The sequence below is a fragment of the Gobio gobio genome, assembly GCF_949357685.1.
Source record: "Gobio gobio genome assembly, chromosome: 19".
In the NCBI taxonomy this organism is placed as follows: domain Eukaryota; kingdom Metazoa; phylum Chordata; class Actinopteri; order Cypriniformes; family Gobionidae; genus Gobio; species Gobio gobio.
This window is the reverse complement of record NC_137112.1, coordinates 39,633,264-39,655,641: the sequence shown is the minus strand read 5'-3', so window position 1 is coordinate 39,655,641 and position 22,378 is coordinate 39,633,264. Positions and strand designations below refer to the sequence as shown.

The following is a 22,378-nucleotide window of genomic DNA, read 5'->3' as shown; positions in this document are numbered from 1 at the left end:
GATATATGCTATGTATTTTTATTCAAATTAACTGAATCAATAAGCAGCGCAGGACCAATAAGTTCAAACCTATTAGCTTATTATAAACAGATTTCCTCAAATAAAAGTTAGACTACATACACCAGTGTAACCCCTTCTGGCCTCCGTTACACTCGCCCCCCTAAATCTCACTCCCATCCGGGTCACGGCACCAATGTAACCCCTCCTGTTCAAACCGCCCGCTCCAAGCGGGGCTCGAACCCGGATCCGCCGGCATGAAAGTTGGACGCTCTAACAAGGAGGCTAAAGGCTGCAACGCTAGAGCATCTCTTGAGATCAGAGGAGTGAGGTTTACTCGACTGCTAGCTGGCCTCCATTACACCAGCACGTTACGGTATTGTTGTTCGCTACCATGGCAACCACTTAAGTATCAGGGTTTGAAAGTGTGTCTCATGCATGAAATTGGTCTGTACACATGACGGGCAGCAAAAATATTGCAAGAAAAGCCTGACGTGTACTGTCAACTGCATTATTTAACCGCATTTTCTTCATTAGAATGTTGATAGCAAGTGTCAAGTAAGTTTCATTCATAATGTCTCTACTTCATGTAACATGAGAGTTCATACTGAAGTGAAGCCGTTCTCATGTGATCAATGCGGGCGTGGTGAGCTCGTGCCAGGGGCGTGGTAGTGAGCCGTTGGAAGAACCATCACAAGTCATGATGACCTACAACGTCCAATAGGAAAATTCGACTGCAGTAGCCACCGTTCAACCTTAAGAGGGCAGCACTCAGACGTTTTTACACCATATATTGTAGAATTAAAACACTTTATACCCAAATGTCAAAACATTTACTTGAATCAATGAACAGCACTAATAAAGCCTGCAGTCTTACAGTTTAGGGTTTAGTTACCCTTTAATTTCAATTTTAACTTTCCATTCGAATCAAGGCTTTTTTTGGAATTGCGCTCTCGTGCTAAATTTCCCTGTTCAATAAATCTGGCCCAATGTATAAGTAAGTATAAAAAAATAAGAGATAAGAAAGTATCATAAATTAAAAACGCATATGTTGGCAAGCAACATATGCTATTCCCTCTCTTATAGGTGATTAGGGACAGTTTAGAGCTTAACAAATTTAACATTCCTGTGAAATAAATAGTAATAATAATAAAAAAGAAAGTAATCAAAAGTAAAACCACTGCATAGCCTTCACTGTATAAATTAAATATAGATCAATCCTACTAAATCTACTAAAGAGCAGGAAGTGATCTTTTGTTTGATTAACATCAATGACAGACAGCAGCAGGAATATTATCACTTTAAGACATAATGCACGGATCCAATATACTGTTACACATGCAACTTATTCCCAACTGTTTATGTTCACTTAAGACAAAAACAACTTTGTTTAAGCGAGTACTCACCAAACATGGCATTTTGACATATTTCTGTGTTTTTAACCATTTAGGCACGAACACAAAGCTCAAAGTTAACTTTGCTTGTCTGTGTTCCACTACATCTCAGAGCACATGCACAGAAAGCCGCTTGGAGAACAGTATCTCTTTCTCAGCTTAATGCAGTTTTAATAACCCTTTTTAATATTGAGCACATTTTTAATAACCCTTTTAATATCGAGTGCATTTTACAACAACTATTACTATATAAAGCTACTACTACTACTACTACTACTACTACTATAAAGCTTATTGGCTTTATAGGCTTTATATTATCCCAAAACACAATAGCAACCAACTAGAACACCTTAGCAGCCACATAAAACACTCTAGCAACCACCCAGACCACCCTAGAAACCACCTCAAAATCCCCCAGAAATCACACAGTATAGCCTATCAATCACCAAAAAGCACACAAGCAACCAATTTGAAACATGACAGCAGCTTTTGCACAGGTAAGCAACACTCACGTTTTCGTGGGGAATCTGGTTCTATATATAGTCTGTGGCGGTATTTATCATTTGCAAGTTTATCAGAAAGCTTACGTAAAAAAAAGTGGGAACATGAATGTTTTTGAGCTCTCAAGCTACACACGTTCTCGTTCCTATCTCCTTCTAAACTTCTGATAATTGATCTTTTGCTGTTGACTTGGATTACAGGGTTGAGGTCTGGAGCCTTAAAGAGCCAATCAGAGATTAACATCTCGCTTCTCATCTCCTTCAACCATTGTGTTGGACATAACATACTCTGAATTGAGTTTTCTCCTCCATTACTTTGTTTTCAAGCCACCTAGTTATTTAATAATTTTTTTTAAACGGATTTCACACGGCGGCCTGACGGTCTGTGGAGATTGTTCCTGCGTGACGGCGGGAAGCGGTTTGGCGTGAAACAGCCTCTATTTTGAGAGAGCGTGTGAACTGCTGTGTTAGGAATTTCAGGGAGAAGGGGAGGAGAAAAGCGATATTTCATTCCCCGAGGCTGAACATGTCACAGATGCGGTTTGGTGATACCAACACAAACGGTCCAGTGACATTGCCAGCGTCCCGTTTTAAACTTCTCATCTTCTTTGAAGAAAAAAAGCTTCCATTAACAATAGCTGTGCTCATAAAAGCATGCCCATATGAGAGATGAGAGGCCAGCTCATATACTCATCACTGTGCGTTGATGCATTAGTATTTTCTGCATTCAGACCTCTGAGAGGGTTGCACATAAATAATCCATCATTTCTCCTGCAGAGATCAGGTTTGTTCATTCATTCACATCAGACTTCCCGATAAGTGCATAAGGTCTCTTAATACACACAACACTTTTAAGGTCAGTGGTTCAAAACAGGTGCTTCACATTCTGATGTGTTCTGATAATATTACAGCTGATGATTTACGATTCTGGATAAATTGAGAATCACGATTTTCTGGTGTCACAGAGATTCTCCCACGATTCTGAACAGACAACTAAATAAAATAACATTTAAATTATTCTGACAAAATATTAATTGCTGCAGTCTATTTCATTTTTTTTATTTAATTAGAATTAATATATAGGGGTGTGACGAGACACTTATCTCACGAGACGAGATACGAGATTGGGTTCACAAGAACGAGACGAGACGAGACGAGACAAGAGTTTTACATAGTATTTTTTTTAAATCCTCAATGATGAAATACATGACTAGAAAAATTGTTCGCAGGTGCATTTGAAATGATTTAACTCATCATCTTGTAATGAATGTTATTTCAGTTCTACTTTCTGAGTATGAATTATCATATGCAGTAAAAGACAACAGTACTCAAGCACTGTAAAGGTTTTGGCAAAAACTCAACTGGCTTCTTTCCTGTATGATTGTCTCTTCGGACCTTAGAACTGCACATAAGCTTCTTTTGACCTCCTAATGAACTCCTTCCCTCAAATTGATCATAGATATTAAGTGCAAACAATAAACATAATCAAAGTAATCAATATTCAAAGTGCAAATAGAGACCAAATTTATCTTCAAGCATGATACAGAGCTAAGAGGTGGTTACAACGGGATAGCTTTTATATTGGGAGATATTCGAAATTGAAATCGCGTTTGAATCATAAGCCCTATTCGGACGGGATTAGTTTAACATGGGGAGGTGGGGGTAAAGTAATTATTACCAGAGGTTCTCTGTGATTTTAGTCCTGTCCGAATGTGCCATCTCTGTAATCATTAAGGACAATGTCAGTAAAGATTACAGAGACTTTTACCTTCTGTAAAAAGGTCCGGAAAAATGACCTCGGGTAATACTAATCCTGTTCGAATAGACCTGCTGTAAAAATGTACGGTAAAATTCCATCATTTACTGTTTAAAAGTAATTTTTGGCGCGTTTTGCAAGCATGGAGCCGCTTCAAACAGCACTCGGTTGCATTGTAGGTGGTGGGACAACTCTGTGGCAAACCTCCAGTATTTTCCGCATACCATTTAAACCAAAAAGAAGATTGAAAGCACTTATCAGAGGCACAACACTTATTTTAGCATTACATTAGAATATTTTTTAATATTCATATAATATAAAATGTTATTTAAGATTTTTTTAATATTCCGAGATTAAACACAGCGTTTCCTCCCTGCTCCAGTTTCGCGTTTTTCTTGTTGGCGTGTTTGCTCACGTGATAACAGGAAGCAACGTCATTCGACAAGGAGGTTACTGTGGTGCGTAAAGCGAGTTACCCCTCCCACTTCTGCTAGTTTTACTGAGATGTCTTATCCCGTGCGAATTGGCCATTGACATTACAGACGTCCTGAGGTAAAATTACTTTACCCCCACCTCCCCATGTTAAACTAATCCCATCCGAATAGGGCTTATAGACTGTAAAAAAAATATGGACGTAGTGTCCGTGACGTTACCCATAGGTAAAAAAAATATGGACGTAGTGTCCGTGACGTTACCCATAGGATTCTGATGAGCTGTGTTGAAGCGCAAAGTAGGGTCTTGGCAGTGTGTCGTCGCGCGTCACTCCCGGATAACAGAAAATGGGCAAAAAGGCAGGACGTGGGCGGAGCTTAAGTGATGCGATGACTAACAGACAGCAGATAAATGGCTATCCACCTGTCACTCAAAGTGGCCACGCCCTTAATTATGCAGAACTTTAATGCTTTATATAATGTAAACGAATGAGTTATAAAAAAATTCACCCCCCTCACAGTTGTCATGAAGGGCAAAATTAGCCGTATAGACCAAAACCACAATTTGTGCCAGGCTGTAAACATGTTTTATTCTGCTGTAAAGTTGGCCATTTTAACATGGGGCTCAATGAGATTCTGCTCCCTTCTGGAGCCTGTCCCTAGCGGCCAGTCTATGAATTGCAGTTTAAGGCACTTCCGTATTGGCTTCAAGAGAAACTGCGGGAGGTTGCCGCTTGGTTTGAATGCGCGCTCACGTTTACTTTCACTTTGAATTTCGCGGTCGTGCATACTCTGGGAATAGTGATAGAATGGTGGTGCTGAACGCGCATTTTAAAATATAAACTCACCACGATCGAGTCCACTTACATGTAACACACACTCGTACAATGCAAGCGCTTCATTAAGATTAGAGTGGATGCGTAATGTAAACGTAGTGTTGGCCTATTCTATCCTAACTTCACCCTCACACTCCATCATGACATTATGACACGAGACAGCTTTTCATCTCGATGAGAAATCTCGTCACAGTTTAGTCTCGCGAGATCTCATGGCATGAGATCTCGTCACACCCCTATTAATATATATCTTTTTTTCTTAATGGAATGAATGATTCAATGACTGGTGTATAAAGACTTCACTTGTTTCATTACTGGATGAATCAGCGTTTTTGAAAAAATCTCTTGAATAAATGATTCAATGAGTCACTCATGAAGACTTCACTTGTTTCATTACTGGATGAATCAGCATTTTTGAAAGAGTCTCTTGAAAGAATGATTCAATGAGTCACTCATAAAGACTTCACTTGTTTCATCACTGGACGAATCAGCGTTTTTGAACGAGTCTCTTGAATGAATGATTCTATGATTCACTCATACAGACTTTACTTGTTTCATTACTCAACATTTTTGAACGAGTCTCTTGAATGAATGATTCAATGACTCACTCATAAATACTTCATTTGTTTCATTACTGGATGAATCAACGTTTTTGAACAAGTCTCTTGAATTAATTATTACACTTTTAACAGTTACCTGCTGCCACCTAGTGATGTAATAATATAATCTTATTTGAAGCACCATGTTACATTCAAAATAATATTTTGCCAAAATGAGTTTTTACGTACATATGATACGCACTTTATAACATGTTATATGCACGTAACCCACACCACTAAACCTACCCAAGTGTAATATATACACGCGTGGGTGTTTGAATTGAGATTGTGATCTTTAAACGATTAATCGTGAATTTTCGTATTTTTTATATATATTTTAATCATTTAACAGTTATTTTGAATTAATTATCAAATAAAATAATGCAGATTATGTAGTTCACCATGAATACAGGGATACATTTGAAAACATAATTTTTTTTATATTACAATGTTATGTTGACATCCAATGTAAAATCTTGAACCTGAAGCAAAAACCAGTTGAGAACGGCTAATTTAGCTAGTTTCTTCCATACACACACCCACGTTGCGAAGGCCAAACGCAGCATGACTAGCATGCCACCTGGGGACGGCTTAGGCAAAGCTGATGATAGCCTCAGCTCCCAAATCACTAACAGGTGGTCAAAGACTGGGCTGTGCTCACCGTCTGCAAACTGCATGGGGTGTTTTTCAGTGGATGTCTTTTCTAAGGAAAGATTAAGAGGTCTTTGACCTGGTGCACACTCGTTTTAACACCTTCTTTAGCAGAGTTAACCCTATTGGTGAGAGCTGTAAGGCTATTGGCGGAGGGGTTATCGTGTTTAAATAGGTTTAGCTTGGCGTGCAAATTATCTGTTTTGCGTTTGAAAGATGACCAAGTGTCGTTACCTCAGCTCAACTCCGGATCCAACTTCCAGCACGCTCCCACACACAACCTTTCAGATACTTATCCAGCGATAATTTGATCTCCTGCGTCAAGGCCGGAGAATCCCGACCACAGCTCCATTTAAGTTCCCAGCTCCAGCCTTTTAGCAGCGAGCAGATAGGGCCGATATCGAGGGCCGACGTCTAGTTGGATGTGTTTTGTGGTTTGGCTTGAAGTTTTCAAAAGGCCTCCGTTACGTAAAATGGAAAAACTAATAACGGAGGCTCCAGCAACACGGAGAATTGCTTGGTGCACTTCTCACCAACATGGGCTGTAAAAGTTTGATGTAGAAGTTGAGCATTTGTAGGGCTTAGGTTACTGTTTGTCTCTCAATCTCATTTTCGTGTCATGCCTCATTGTCTTTAATGAGGAGATATGCTTGGGAAGAAGCAGGTTGATATAGCTGGCTGCTAAGAAGCTTGGACAGATTTGAGTGTATTGATTTTTCCTGTTCTATATTTTGTGCTTTCTCTGTATGCTTTATATTTGTTGTTCCCTTTTACGCATGGTGCTAGCAAAGTCATGCGTTTGATGCCCTGGAAATGCATGAAATGATACATTGCATGGCATTCATTTTCACCCACAATGTAAAACTTAAATATTAATTATTATATTTGTATTTAGTGTGTGAAATGTTATAAAGACCGCTATCTTGATGAATTATTAGATGCATGCCCCCTTCTGATTCTGCAGAGATCCTCATTTTAAAATATTGCTTGCAGTAACGTCTCATCATTATATATATATATATATATATATATATATATATATATATATATATATATATATATATATATATATATATATATATATATATATATATATATATATATAAATATAAATAAAAAAAAATCTGAAAGCAAAAAGCAACATTTGGCTTCCGAAACAGCTCATAACATATACAGCATATATAGATAGTTAAAATAAGTATCTTATGCTCATCAGGCCTGCATTTATTTGATCAAAAATACAGAAAAAAACTGTAATGTTGTGAAATATTACAATTTTAAATATATTTATTTCTATTTTAATGTTCTTTTAGAATAGAATTTATTTCTGTGATGCAAAGCTGAATTTTCATCAGCCATTACTCTTTCTAATATACTGATTTGATGCTCAGTTATTATCAATATTGAAAAAATTAAAAAATGTTGTGCCGCTTTATTTATTATATATATATATATATATATATATATATATATATATATATATATATATATATATATATATATATATATATATATATATATATATATATATATATATATATATATATATATATATATATATATATATATTATTATTTTTTTTTTTATTTTTTTTAGATATATAATTTTTTTTTCTTTAATACATTTTTTCATGATTCATTGATGAATAAAAAGTTAAAAAGAACAGAATTTATTCAAAATATAAATATTTTCAAAAAAATATATACATCTCATTTTATCAATTTAAAACTTCCTTGCTGAATAAAAATATTAATTTCTTTCAAAAAAAGAAAGAAAAAAATTACAGACTGCAAACTTTTGAATGGTAGTGTATATTGTTACAAAATATTTAGATTTTAAATAAATGCTGTTCTTTTTTAACTTTTTATTCATCAGAGATTTTTTGTGTTATAAAAACAATGGTTTTCATCATTAATAATAAATCAGCATATTAAGGCCTGTACACACCGGGACGAATATCGCGCGCGCTTATCGCCAGCGTTTTTTGTGCCGTTTTTCGGCGCGTCTTGAGTGTTCACACCCAAGCGATTTTCACTGGCGCTGCGCCGAGTGAACGACGTGCACATTCAGTAGATGCGCTCCCGGTACACAAGATGGTGCTGCGGCACTTTAAGCCTCTGACACTCGCTTGTCACACAGAAGAAGAGAGACAGTATTTACGTGCTTGCCAAAACCATAGACATATTATGTATATGGACAAAACCATTCACACACTTTTTGCTAACTGGCAAGCAGCATTAGCAGTTCATCTTCTTCTTTGTCTACTTACTACTTCTTCGTCGTATCAATGTGTGCTCGGCAAGAGCGTTTTGTGCTTGAGCGCCACCAAGTCGTGTTTTACTGTCACTTCAGCAGCTCCAGGCACGTGAACAAAAGCGCCGATCTCATTGGTCGGCCAGTTTTTTACGCGCCGCGTCAAAATAAAAAAACGAACCCGAGGCGTTTTTTTAAAAATGACGCTTTTACGCCTGGCGTTTTGCGCGTCGGTGTGAACACTCACATTGGCGCCCATTGTTTAGTCCCGAGGCATTAAACGTCGGCGATAAACGCGTGCGAAAATCGTCCCGGTGTGAACAGGCCTTTAGAATGATTTCTGAAGACTGGAGTAATGGCTGATGAAAAATCATCTTTGCATAAAATAAATTATATTTTAAAGCATATTAAAATAGAAAACCTTTATTGTAAATTGTAATAATATTTCACAATATTACTGTTTTTTTCTGTATTTTTGATCAAATGAATGTAGTCACACAATATATATATATATATATATATATATATTTTTTTTTTTTAAATCTTATGTTTCTAATAAATCTTGACGTATCATATTTAATATATTGACTGGAATAGAGGTCAAACACTTAAAATAAATAAAGACAATGGATCATTTGAAATCCATGTAGAGGCAGCAGAGCACAGCATTTTGTTGATTTTTAAAAGTGCGTTGATGTTTATGAATATGAGAGGCCGCAGTGGACCGGAGCTTTGGCGTGTGTCTGAGAATGTTTGTTTTTGAAGTGCTCTAAAAGCTTTGTGCTCTTCTGCGAGGTGTCCTCCGGGAGGTCTGGACCACCAGTGGTGGAGAATCAGGAGGAATCCACAGTCTCTGGGATTTCAGGGGCGACCTCGGACGATTAACAAATCAATTACACGCCGCTGCATTTCGTAACAGAGGAACATGTGCCATAGCTCTGTAACCTCAGCATGGAGCCTTGCCGATTCGAGACACCCTGCACTCTGACCGACCCCTGACGGCACTGCTCCAGCCGTGAACCCAACGGGTGACCTTATCCAATAATAGAGAGAGCAGATTGCACACGTGTTTGTTTGTCTTCAAGTTCATTGAAGCAGAAGTGTGCTTGACATTTCCAAAGCAGTACCTCGGATCTCAAAGCCCGCAGCGGAAACTTTAACACCCTTCCGCTTAAGAAACACATTCAAGAATCGGTGTCACACACCCAGAACCGCTCTTAATTAGTGCGCAGTCCATTTTTGGATGGTTCTGTTTCTAATATACTCACATTATCTCAAGTATCATGTTTGCGTTTGCAGAAACCCCTGAGCTTTTTTTTTTCCCGAACTACAGGGTTCAAATAAGGATTAACTGTCACGCTGTTTGATGTTAACCATCTCATCCGGGGTTCTCTTCCATGTAACACCTTTTTGAAATTCTAATTAGTCCCACACACTTCATCCAAACGAAATCAAATTATGTGGGAGATTTCTGCACAAGTAAAACATGCAGTGCAATGTGGGAAGTGAGGTTGTTAAGCTGTCGGTGGAATCGCTGGGCACATTTCGGCCGAACCGCGGAGCTCACTACTTGAAAGGGAATAATACAGGAACAAGAGGTGCACATCTTTGAACAAATTAGTTTTGAGCAGGATTTTCCCCCCTCACACATTTTTATATCTTTGACAAGAAGGAATCAGATTCAGATTGTCCTTTCATTTACTCTTTCAAGGGCCATTCTATAATATACATGAGTATAATATATTCTATAATATATATGTGTTTCATTTGTGTGTGTGTGTGTGTGTGTGTGTGTGTGTGCGGCAGTATATATATGCACATTATATATATATACTGTATATATATGACGGCAGTTTATAAACACATTATTTATTGCAATATTATAGTTCATACAGCTATTCTTATCAACTGGAAAAGCCACCCGTTACCTAAAATAACTGTTTTGCTCTCTCTTTCACAAGTCTTGCTCCCTAAAGCCTCAGAATGGTTAAACCATCCACCATGTTTCGACTCAGAGAGGTTATCCCTTGTATCACACCTCTAATGTGCTTAACTAGAAAGCCAAGCCACCTCTCTCTCTATCTCTCTTTCTCTCTCTATCTCAAGCTCTCGTTCTCACTCTGTTCCTCTATTCTTGACGTCTGCCTCAGGTCTCATCGTTGTAGAGAGTTTCCTGGAGAGTCACATTTCGGCCGAACCGCGGAGCTCACTACTTGAAAGGGAATAATACAGGAACAAGAGGTGCACATCTTTGAACAAATTAGTTTTGAGCAGGATTTCCCCCCCTCACACATTTTTATATCTTTGACAAGAAGGAATCAGATTCAGATTGTCCTTTCATTTACTCTTTCAAGGGCCATTCTATAATATACATGAGTATAATATATTCTATAATATATATGTGTGTCATTTGTGTGTGTGTGTGTGTGTGCGGCAGTATATATATGCACATTATATATATATATATACTGTATATATATGACGGCAGTTTATAAACACATTATTTATTGCAATATTATAGTTCATACAGCTATTCTTATCAACTGGAAAAGCCACCCGTTACCTAAAATAACTGTTTTGCTCTCTCTTTCACAAGTCTTGCTCCCTAAAGCCTCAGAATGGTTAAACCATCCACCATGTTTCGACTCAGAGAGGTTATCCCTTGTATCACACCTCTAATGTGCTTAACTAGAAAGCCAAGCCACCCCTCTCTCTCTCTTTCTCTCTCTATCTCAAGCTCTCGTTCTCACTCTGTTCCTCTATTCTTGACGTCTGCCTCAGGTCTCATCGTTGTAGAGAGTTTCCTGGAGAGTCTGAGCATGAAAAATGACACTTCGTGAGCCTTTTTATATATCATAATGAGCTTAAGAAATGTATTTTCCACTTCGCTTGTTTTAAGAACAACGACCAGAGCTGTAAGGACAAGTTGAATGTCAGGAAGCCTTTTGTTTCTCACTCAACAAACCTGAGAGGCTTCAATAAAGCAAAACGCACGTTTTGAAATGTGATTTATCTTTTCTTTTTCTTTTTTTCAGTGTACTTATAGAAAAGGACACCGCCATCTTTTCTGTTAACATACTTAGTTATGGGATTATGTTCTGCTTTTTCCCAAGAGAAAATTGGGTCTTATCTGGTCTGTATGACAGTTGCTACTGACTGCATCCGTGTCAGCCGGACACAGGCGGTTGGGAGATAGAAGCAGGTCTGCCCTGAAGCACTTATAATCCCACCCGGGATTACTGTAATCTCCCTCTCTTCATTTTTGAAATCGGGATTTGTGAAAAGAAATGGTGACTAGATGCGGTTATTGCCACTGAGATACACTGTCTGGCTTAAATATGCATAAGGGCTTCTTTTGTGGCTCAGATCGCTTTATCTGTAGTTGAAAATCGCTGTAATTGCTCTCAGAAAGGATTTCATGTATTCAAAACACAAAAGAAAAGAAATATTAAAAATGTAATGCATATTTTAGCCTAATTTGCCCAGTGTTCTTGATCATGCATTAAAATAGCTTTTATTCCGAAAGACTACAGGCTCAGAAAACCATGTGAGGGGAGACATAATTATCATTAGCTTTGCTTATGAATATTAAAGGGGACCTTTTATGCCCCTTTTTACAAGATGTAAAATAAGTCTCAGGTGTCCCCAGAGTGTGTCTGTGAAGTTTCAGCTCAAAATACCCGATAGATCATTTATTATACATGTTCTAAATGCCCATTTTTGAGTGGAAAGAAAAACATGCTGTATTCGTGCATGTATCTTTAAATGCAAATGAGCTGCTTCTCCCCGCCCCCCATCCAGAAGAGGGCGGAGCCTGTACAGCTTGTGTCTTCGAAACTCTGACAAAAACTAAAACATCTCTATCACGGGCACGCTTACATGACATTGCATTTTTTCGTCATCATGAAAGTGAATTATTTGTGTGTGTTTTAAAGCCGTAACAGTTTAAACTTCTGACGTATGGTTATCTGAGCGTCTACATCATTCGTTCTCTTTTACGTCTTAAACTTGCACTTAAACTATCAAATACACACATGGTTATGTCAAAATCACACACAGTTGTTTAAGTCTGTGAACATAAACAGCAGGGAAAGAAACCGCATGTATATATTAAACCTGTGTATTAAGTGTATTAGCAGCGTAATATACAGTACCTACTGCTATGCTGTTATTATGAAGCAAACAAAAAAAGAAAAACAGAAAATCACTCACTGCTCTTGACTGAATAACTTTAGTAGCTTTAATAAGAATATGTTTCTTACTTAAATGCTCCTGTTAAATGCCTTGGCGAGGGGATAACTTGCACTCATGGGAGGAGCTAAGCTAATAGGGCAGAGTCCGTCAGCAGTTGTGGGCGGGGCATTTTGTGACATCACAAAAGGTAGAATCTGCAAACGGCTTATTCTGAGACACTGCTTATGATTCGTGAGGATTAAGTGGGTGGATTTTTTTATCATTATAGGGTGGTTGTGTACACTGCCGACACACTTTCATGTTTAAACATAATGCAGAAGTGAATTTAGCATAACAGGTCCCCTTTAAGTAAGTCGCATGACAATTTTCCAATACAACCGTCCCACCCTTATGTTGTTCCAAACCTGTTTGACTCCTTTGTAGAAACCAAAAGATGATATTTTTTAATAAAATATGTATTTTAAAAGTCCAGTGTTGCTTTCGACCTCACTGACTTTCATTGTATGGATAAAAACAGCTGAAATAAGGATAATATAAGATGGATAAGAACAGTCTCCAAAATATATTCTTTCGTGTTCCACAGAAGAATGAAAGTCATACAGGTTTGAAAATGACATGATGGGTGAGTTGTAAATGAAGACAGATTTTTGTTTCACGTGTCCGGCTGCATTGTTTTTTCTTTGTATTGTGACCAAACCAATCATGAGAAAACTATTAAGTTTAGAGATTTTTAAACGGGACACTTTAGGACAGTGATATCCACTCATAAGTGGACATTTGGGACGTGCACAGATTAGACTTTAGCATTAATGACGATTTAAACCCTTGAACAACAGAAAGCTGTGTGCCGTGGCTATTATATTTAAAAGGTTCCTGTCAAATCCAGGCTTAGATAAAAACAGATGACCTGCGGTGTCTATTGAGCTCCCCTGTAATTAATCTTAATGAATATAACTCTGACCACAAACGTCTAGAGTCATGTGGCGTTAATTTCAAAGGAAGCTATTAATTTTTCAAAACTTTTAACTGGGGGTCTGGGGCTTGGAGCAGGAAATGAGCGGCGATGGCATTTGGTTCGTTAAGGCTAGACGATAGATAGACTCAGTAACCACAGGAAAACATGACCGGCTAATTGAATTTGATCACTTGGTAATGCTCCAGAGAAATGACCTAATCAATGCCCGTGCCATTGAGTAGGCCATTCTTTGTCTCTGCCCCTATAATGCATGCATCGCTTGAGAGTCCGATTATTCTCTTATTCATTCGAGTCGGCTCGGCACGCACAGGGCTTACTTGTCCTGGTCTTGTTTGTTATGTAGTTGTAAACATCGATCGCTCTTTGTTTATGAAGCTTTATTGTGTACATTTCGCAAATGCGATTCCACCCAGGGGCCTGGTGTTCAAACAGCCAAACAAACAGAAGCAAAAAAAGGCTTGTTTGCCCTTGAAACCTTTGATTCTCGATAGCCCGTCATGTCAGATGGCTGTTTTACACTCAATTAGGGAGCTATTGGACCCCAGTCTGTTTGCAGTCAGAGTTTGGTTTGTTAAGTTGCTGTGAAAGTTTTCTTCTGGGGTATGGTTCATGTGGAGGGGTGAATAAATCTAAAAAGCGTTCATTTTTGGTCACATTTACCATAGTATAATGCATTTCTCATACCGTAACTGCTTGTTTCAAAGTTTTCTTGGTAAATCCTATGCAGTTACATATAAGAAATCACCTTTTTATGGCATTATTTTAGTGCCACGTTACAGTTTTTCTCGATTGTTTACACACATTCATGGACAAAACCCCTCAATTCTCCTGCAACATGAAACTTTACATTCAAAACAATGTTATTTCTTCTCAAAATGCTATTTTGTTTTCAAATGACACACAGAAATAGAAATAGACATTTATTAGAACCAGTTGAACACCGATGTGCTCAGTGTAAAACACTATGATGAATGGAAAACACTTCTTCTCCATTCATCATAATGATTTTTTTGGTTCAGTGTCACACTTACTACAGACAGTACATACATAAGTGTGTTGCAAAATAATTGAGAATATTGTTTTTTATACTCAGAACACACAAATACACGGTAACAAATATATTTTATTTTTCCCACAAAAACAATGTACACAGTGTTCATCCCAACCAACACAAAAATGTACATACAGTGGTCTACATACAAAACTACATAAGAATGTATACAGTTACAGTAAAAAAAAAAAACAATGCTGCTCCAAAACAGAAGAGCTCACCTGTTGCCATTTTATGTTAAAGCTCTGTTTGCTAATTGTAAAACTGTGTGACAGGTGTTTGCCTATGTGATTGGTCAGTGTGCATATTTGAATGGCAGTGTGTTCTTTTCTGCAGGAAAATTGTGCCAAATGCAGAAAATTGTGTGTAGTGTTTATGAAAAAAGTGTCTTTTAGAACTGCAATTTGAGTGTAAAGCCGGAATTGTGCTTGTAGTTTAGCAGAATTGGTTCAGGGGATTGGTGCATGTGTTGCATGTTGTGGTCATAGTGTCTCAAGTACCAGTATTTGTGTGTAAACAATTGAGAAAACTGTAAACTAAAAAAAACATCTAATATTTTGAGAATAAAGTTACAATGATGAGAATAAAAGTGTTAGAATTTCCAAAAATGTTATTCAATTATTTCAATTATTTGATATGAATTATTTCAACGTTGCAGAAAAACGCTAGTAAACGATTGCCACAAATACTTTTACTACATCAAACTTTTACTACATCAAATTGTAATTGTGCACAACTGCTAAACACAGCCACCATCCCAAAAAGTGAAGTGTTTGTTAGAAAACTATATATATTTTTCCACTTGGCAGACTGACAAGGTTGAATTGAACGTAATGCACACACATGCTCTTCTCCGAGTCGTTTGTGTATATTCAGGACAGCAGAGGACACATATCTGGCACGGCGAAATACCCAGATGCATTTCACAAGCCGGAGAGCTCCAATGACGTTCGAAAGGCAGATGGGCATCTTTGCTGCATAAGCATCCCTTCCTTTCCCTCATGACATCGTCCCCCCACCTCCATACCTCTCGCATGCCTCTAAATTTCTCTCTCTGTTTGTCCTGTAAACACTCTTATGCACACACACAGGATTTCCTGTCTTTTGTTCATTTGTCTCTAGGCATCTGGCTGGTCACTGTGAAAACACTCAAGAGAGGGTAGTGAGGAATTCTTGAAATAGATGAGCCATTTTCTGCCTCTCTCTTGAGAGAGTCTGTTGTTTTCCCACACACTAGCTTAGACATACAAAGTCCTTCTCGTTTTGTTGCTTCGCTTCAGACTGGGAACTTACATGAACTTGAGTTTGCTAACCTGTTGTTTGGGGAGTTTAAAGTTTATGCTTAAATGTCTTACAAAACCACCTTTGGGGAGATTTGGGGATAATACTATTAGATTTGTATACATTTTTATTAGTGTTTATAAATGATAATTATTTTATATTATTACTAAATATATATATATATATATATATATATATATATATATATATACATATAGCATTATTTTTATTGTATATATTTTGGTGTGTGTGTGTGTGTGTGTGTGTGTGTGTGTTTATAGAAAAATTATAAACTGTAAAAAATTATATGATCAATACGTTATAACAAACACTGTATGGTTTACATTGCTTTAACTCATCAAAATAATTTTAGCAATTTTTATGTAATTTATAAAAAATGTAATATTAATATTAGGGCTGTCAAAAGATTAATCGCGATTAATCGCATCCAAAATAAAAGGTTGTTTTTACATAATATATGTGTGTGTACTCTATAAATACACACACATTCATTTATATATTTAAGAAATATTTGCATGTTTATACTGTATATACATTTATATAATCTATAATATATATAAATATACATGTTTTATACATAAAAATAATATTTTTATTCTTAAATATATACATGCTTGTGTGTGTATTTATATATAAATAATAATTAACAGAGTACACACACATATATTATGTAAACAAACTTTTATTTTGGATGCGATTAATCGCTATTAATCTTTTGACAGCCCTAATTAATATGTTACTTATTATATTAATTGTATATATACGGTATATACATCTTTTTAAGCTATACAATATTCACATTTTATGTCAGTTTAATGTAATCTAAGTTGAAATGACTTAAATATAAGTTGATTGTTCTCAAAAAAGGCAGAAACTTTGTTTGTGTGTGTGCGTGTGTGTGATAGCTTAATATATATCTTAATATAATTAATTAAATGACAAGGAATATATATTTCATTTTTAAGGGTATGTCCTCATTTAGATAAATGTGTGTATTTTTATATTTTATAATTCATATTAAATAACTGGACCACAGTGCAAATAGTGGTGAGAGTTTGTATAGATATTTGGTTAAAGTACAAGCAGCAATGTTCTCTTTGAAAAATGTATTTCGAAGTTAGGAGTTGTCCGTTAGCATTTGTCTCTATTAATAAAGAAGCATCTGGCAACTTTGAAAAGTCTATGTAAATGATAAAAGAATGGTAGAAGTTAGAAAATCTAGAAATCAGTCATGGAAAGTATTGTGTTAATGACTCCGTTCGAAAACATGCAGATGGAAGCAAAGCCTGTTGTTAATACTCGTTTGATGCATTACTGCAAATGATGGTCCAGTGCCCTCAATTAGGAGTTAAACACTCAATTAAAACAAGCGTAAGTTTAGTAACAGTGATAAGTAGTGGTGGCCATTAGCTGTCTGCTAGCCTGTAGCATGTAACAGCTGGACTGGATATGAAAATAGCAGAAACGCAGAGCGGCATTATTTATTGAAGTCACCTGATGGCTACCTAATGCTGTACACCTCCGCGTCTCATTAAAGCCAGGACCCAGAGTTGTAAAAAATGACTTTGTGCTAATTGGCAGTAGAAATGTGTGATCCGTACTACCGTAATGTACTTTTTATTAGCTTTCAGTTGTTGATACAAAGTTTATTTATAGCAGCTCGCAGCAACACCTTTGGAACGAACAGGCAACCTTGGCTGCCAGCCTGCAAGATCGTGTTGTGTTTTTCATGATTGTGGATATTTGCAAGCTGGATGCTTCTGGTGAAGTTTTTGCGAAAGGCACGTGGTATGCAAAGAAAAGATAAATAAGCGGGCTGTGTGGAACCGTGCATGACCCAGTCCTGCCACGGCCAGCGGACACAGCTTGCGTAATCTCAGAAAAGCCTCATGAATCTCGAATTGAGACTGGCACTATCCTCCTCGTTCTCTCGCTCAGACGTTCTCTCCAGGGGCAGTTTGCATACAGGCAGGATGTTGTAAAACACTTCCTCGGAAAGTGCTCTTATCAACCTTTTAAAACGCAGACGTGTGTAGGTCGTATTGCTGTGATTCCTGTCGCTGCCAAGGGCACACTGGCGCTGCCATCAGAATGAGCCATCCTGCGTTCTGGCACCACTGCGATTATTTCATTAATAGATAGTGCCTTTTTTTAACTCATCTTTTGTAATGGCTGATGTTTTGCATTCTGGGAAATTGCTTTAAATTGAAATACCTTGAAATAGCACAGCTACTAGCGTCAACGCTGTACAAAAGTTTGATTTGTCCTCTGACCACTCGAAAGGTGCTTAAAAATACCCTTTTTTTTCCTCTGGAAATACATTTTCAGAACTCGAAATGCCTTGAATCTACAACTTTAGCTGTAAAACGTTCCAATCGCTGATTTAGCCTTTGATTCGGCTTGTGCATCTGCGCTTTTTATCTGCGGCTGGAGTTGAAAGACGCGCGTCGTACTGCGATAGAGTCTCAACAAAGCTCCATAAAGGTCACGAGGGTACAGGGAGGCCTACGTGACCTTTCACACAATCCCACAATCCCCTCCTGCTGTGGCTTTACCGTCTCGTTTCATCATTTCAGCCGTCAGTGACATCGCGTACCGTTCAAATATCTCCTTTTGAAGTCCAACGGTGCGTTGAAGAAAAATATGATATCTCTCTCCGGCAAACAGACATTGTTTTATGGTGTAAGGTTTCCGAAACGAAAAAGAAAATTGAAAAGATCAACACTTTGATTATATAGCAGTCCTTTAGATCTGCTTGCCTGGATCTTTTCCTGGTGGGATCTTTTAAATGTCTTTGAAACAACAGGTGAGATAACCGTTTTATACACAGAGTACATGTGGTAATGTCAGGCATAAAAGCGTATGTTAGTAATAAAGAATGTTTCTGCACTGCATTACTGTACCATCAAGATGTCTGAGAGGTTTTATGATGGTGAAGAGAGAGAGAGAGAGAGAGAGAGAGAGAGAGAGAGAGAGAGAGAGGATGAGGATGAGGATGGGAGGGAGAGGAAAAATAAACCAGCGCATTAGTCTCTCTCAGTCTCAGTTTAGCCGTGTCAATACTGTCTGGACCACAGCTGAGTCCAGATTTTCTTCCGTTCCACTCCGTATTGACTCTGAGTTGGTGCGCAAACACGTAGTGGCAACATTGATGTAACATTGAGTTGAGTAATTGAAACCTATTGGAGAGAGATCAGAGAGGGGCTATCGGTTTTTCGTCAGCCATTGAAGAGAGAGAAAGACTTAGAGAGAGAGACAGGAATTGATATAACTCTGTAAAGAATGACAAACTGATGAAGTTTACTCAATAAAGCACTTCTTATCAGGGCTTAAAAACGGAGCAGAATCGATATTTTAACGTTTCCGTTTTTGCGTTCCTCAATAAACATTACTGTTCCGAAAACGGTTTGATATGAAAAAATACCGGTTAATAACGTTATTTTAATTTAGCCTATACTTTAAACAAATATGTATAAATAGACTTATTTTCACTCAATAATAATATAACGCATGGTAATTAAACTTGAATATTTAATTTTTTTAATGTTTTTACTGTTTTAATGGAGCGTTAGACAATCGAAAGTGGCTCTAATGCCTAATTATTTTCAGAAGAGTGATAACATTCTTTGTACATAACTTTTTTTCAACACGACTTGTTTTAAAAATTGCATGAATAAAGAAAAAATAAACTGGATAACCATTGCTCTTTTAATGCACCGTCAACTGCTAATTTCACCGCAAACACTGCGCAACACGTCCTTGCATCACATAATCAAATTCAGTCAGCTAATAAAGCTTGATCATTTAATGCAATATAACATATCATTTAATACGAAGCATCAACCGTCTATATAGAAAACATTGACCTGTCCTGTATTGGCAATCTGAAAGACTATAGGAAAAATGTTTGATAGATGCTAGTAGACTTGGACAGGCTTAAACAAAATCCATAAACTAGCCTAAATCGGTCTGTTTGAGCTTAAAGTCTGTACTGCTTATTTAAACGTACGAAAATAATGTCCTCCAATACCTGCGCTTTCATTGTAGACCTCAGCGGGGAAAGAAATGTACTTGAGGCATGAAAATGCGTGCTCTACACTGACGGTAGATTCATAGATGACTGGTGCGCGGGCATTTCACTCACGCTTGATCCGTCAACGTCACATGCTGGACTACTCTATTCATAATTGGTCACTGCCAAATTAAAATATTAAAGAGAACGATAAAATAACGTTATTAACCGGTTAATGGTCATTTCAAATTAACGTTTCTGTTCAGAACGATTCAAATTGATTTTGATTTCGTTTCCGTTTTTGTTCCTCTTAAAATTTCGTTTGTTTCCGGTTTTCGTTTTCGTTCCTTGAACCGGTTCAGAGCCCTGCTTCTTATTACTCAACTCTGTCTTTGTGTGGCACAACTGATTGGCAGACATTGAGACATTCTCTTTTTTCACATAATGATGATATATATGCAAAATCTTCCAAAAAAATGATAATAAATTATATATATTTAATAAATGTTAAATGTTTTTGTGAGATTCCTCAAAGTTGAAAAATGGGCAAGCGTCAGAATTTGAGCGAGCTTGACAAGAGCTAAATTGTGATGGCTAGACAACTGGGTCAGAGTATCGCCGAAACTTGTGGGGTGTTCCCGGTCTGCATCTATCAAAAGTGGTCCTATGAAGGAGCAGTGGTGAACCGGCGACAGGGTCATGGGCGTCCTAAGGCTGGCCTGTGTAGTCCGATCAAACAGACAAGCTACTACTATATATCATTTAGTAATTTTTGTGTATGCTTTTGTGAGATTCACACAAAGAAGAAAATATATTGACTTGATTTTCTTTTTCCATTAAAGGGTTAGTTCGCCCAAAAATAAAAATTATTTAATTAATTACTCACCCTCATGTCGTTCGACACCCGTAAGACCTCCGTTCATCTTCGAACACAAATGAAGATATTTTTGTTGAAAGCTGATGGCTGAGAAAGGCCTCAGACAGGCCTCCATTGGCATTCAGTACATTTACACTCACAAGACCCATAAAAGGCACTTAAAACGTTGTTACAAAGTCCATCTCACCACAGTGACTCTACAATAATTTTACGATGCGACAACAATAGTTTTTGTGCGCTAAAAAAAATCAAAATAACACCTTTATCCAACTTGTTCTTGTCTTCCGTGTAGGCCTCCACGACGCATGCGCGAGAATATTATGCAGATCCGGATCCGGGTTCGGACACATGACCCAGAAACGATTTGTTTACAAGCAGAGGAAGACGCGCGTATCTAAATTCTACATTGATCGTGATTTAGGTCTCGGCGTGGTGCTCAAAATGGGGCTAAAGTGTGCATTTCATGGATTCCCGAACCCCGGCGCTACGTCATATTCTCGCGCATGCGTCGTGGAGGCATACACAAAAGACAAGAAGAGGTTGAATAAAGTCATTATTTAGATTTTTTTTGCGCACAAAAACTATTGTCGTCGCTTCGTAAAATTATTGTAGAGCCACTGTGGTGAGATGGACTTTGTAACAACGTTTTTAGTGCCTTTTATGGGTCTTGTGAGTGTGAATGTACTGAATGCCAATGGAGGCCTATCTGAGGCCTTTCTCAGCCATCAGCTTTCAACAAAAATATCTTCATTTGTGTTCCGAAGATGAACAGAGTTCTTACGGGTGTTGAACGACATGAGGGTGAGTAATTAATGACAGAATTTTCATTTTTGGGTGAACTAACCCTTTAAGTATTAGCAAAACATTAATACACACAAGAGATCTAAAATAAAACATAACGCAATAAAATAAACTCTCAGCAAGACATTAAGAGCATTACGATGATGGCAGATCAAATTACATTACCGTGGTCCTCTTCATTTCTTTATTTTATTCTTAGAGTCGGTCTAAAAAGTAAATACAGTTAGCTTCTATTAAGAGCATTAGTTGTGAATGGAAGTTCCCAGATGGATAAAGAAGGTTGTGCATGTGTGGGTGAGTGTGCAGAGCCTTTAACAACCCATCCTCTCATTTTCTCATACCAACACACTCCCTCCTCTTCATTCCATTTACTGCCTTGCTCCTCCACTCTTATTTGTATCTAACAGGTCATTAAGTTCACAAATGTGCAATTGAGTATTTTGGATGTTTAATTAGCATGTTTCCTCGACTAATTAAAATGCACAAATCTAAGGATTAAAGCCCCCCTCCTTTTCTCCTTCTCTCGCACCCCCCCTTTATGAATAATTAATCAATCTCTTTCACCAGGAGATTCTGTTGCACACCAGGACACATTTCAGTGTCGTGCAAGACGTAAACTCTTTTCCTTTTTCCTTCACAGACAGACAATTTTCCTGCTGAGCCCAATTACATGGGTAACAGGCAGCAGTTTGTTCAAAGGTAAGGCCTATTTAACAGTTTCCCCAGATTTATTTGTCTTGAACTCTTC

At 37.5% G+C, this 22,378-nt stretch overlaps 1 protein-coding gene across 1 annotated transcript in view; it reads left to right on the top strand.

Moving 5' to 3' along the window:
• The window catches only part of pcdh17 (protocadherin 17), a 92,693-nt gene that overhangs the window by 19,296 nt on the left and 51,019 nt on the right, over positions 1-22,378 (top strand). Inside the window, exon 3 of the mRNA XM_079845309.1 lies at positions 22,271-22,329. Within this exon, the coding sequence (XP_079701435.1) occupies positions 22,271-22,329 (59 nt within the window). The remainder of the gene's footprint in view (positions 1-22,270; positions 22,330-22,378) is intronic.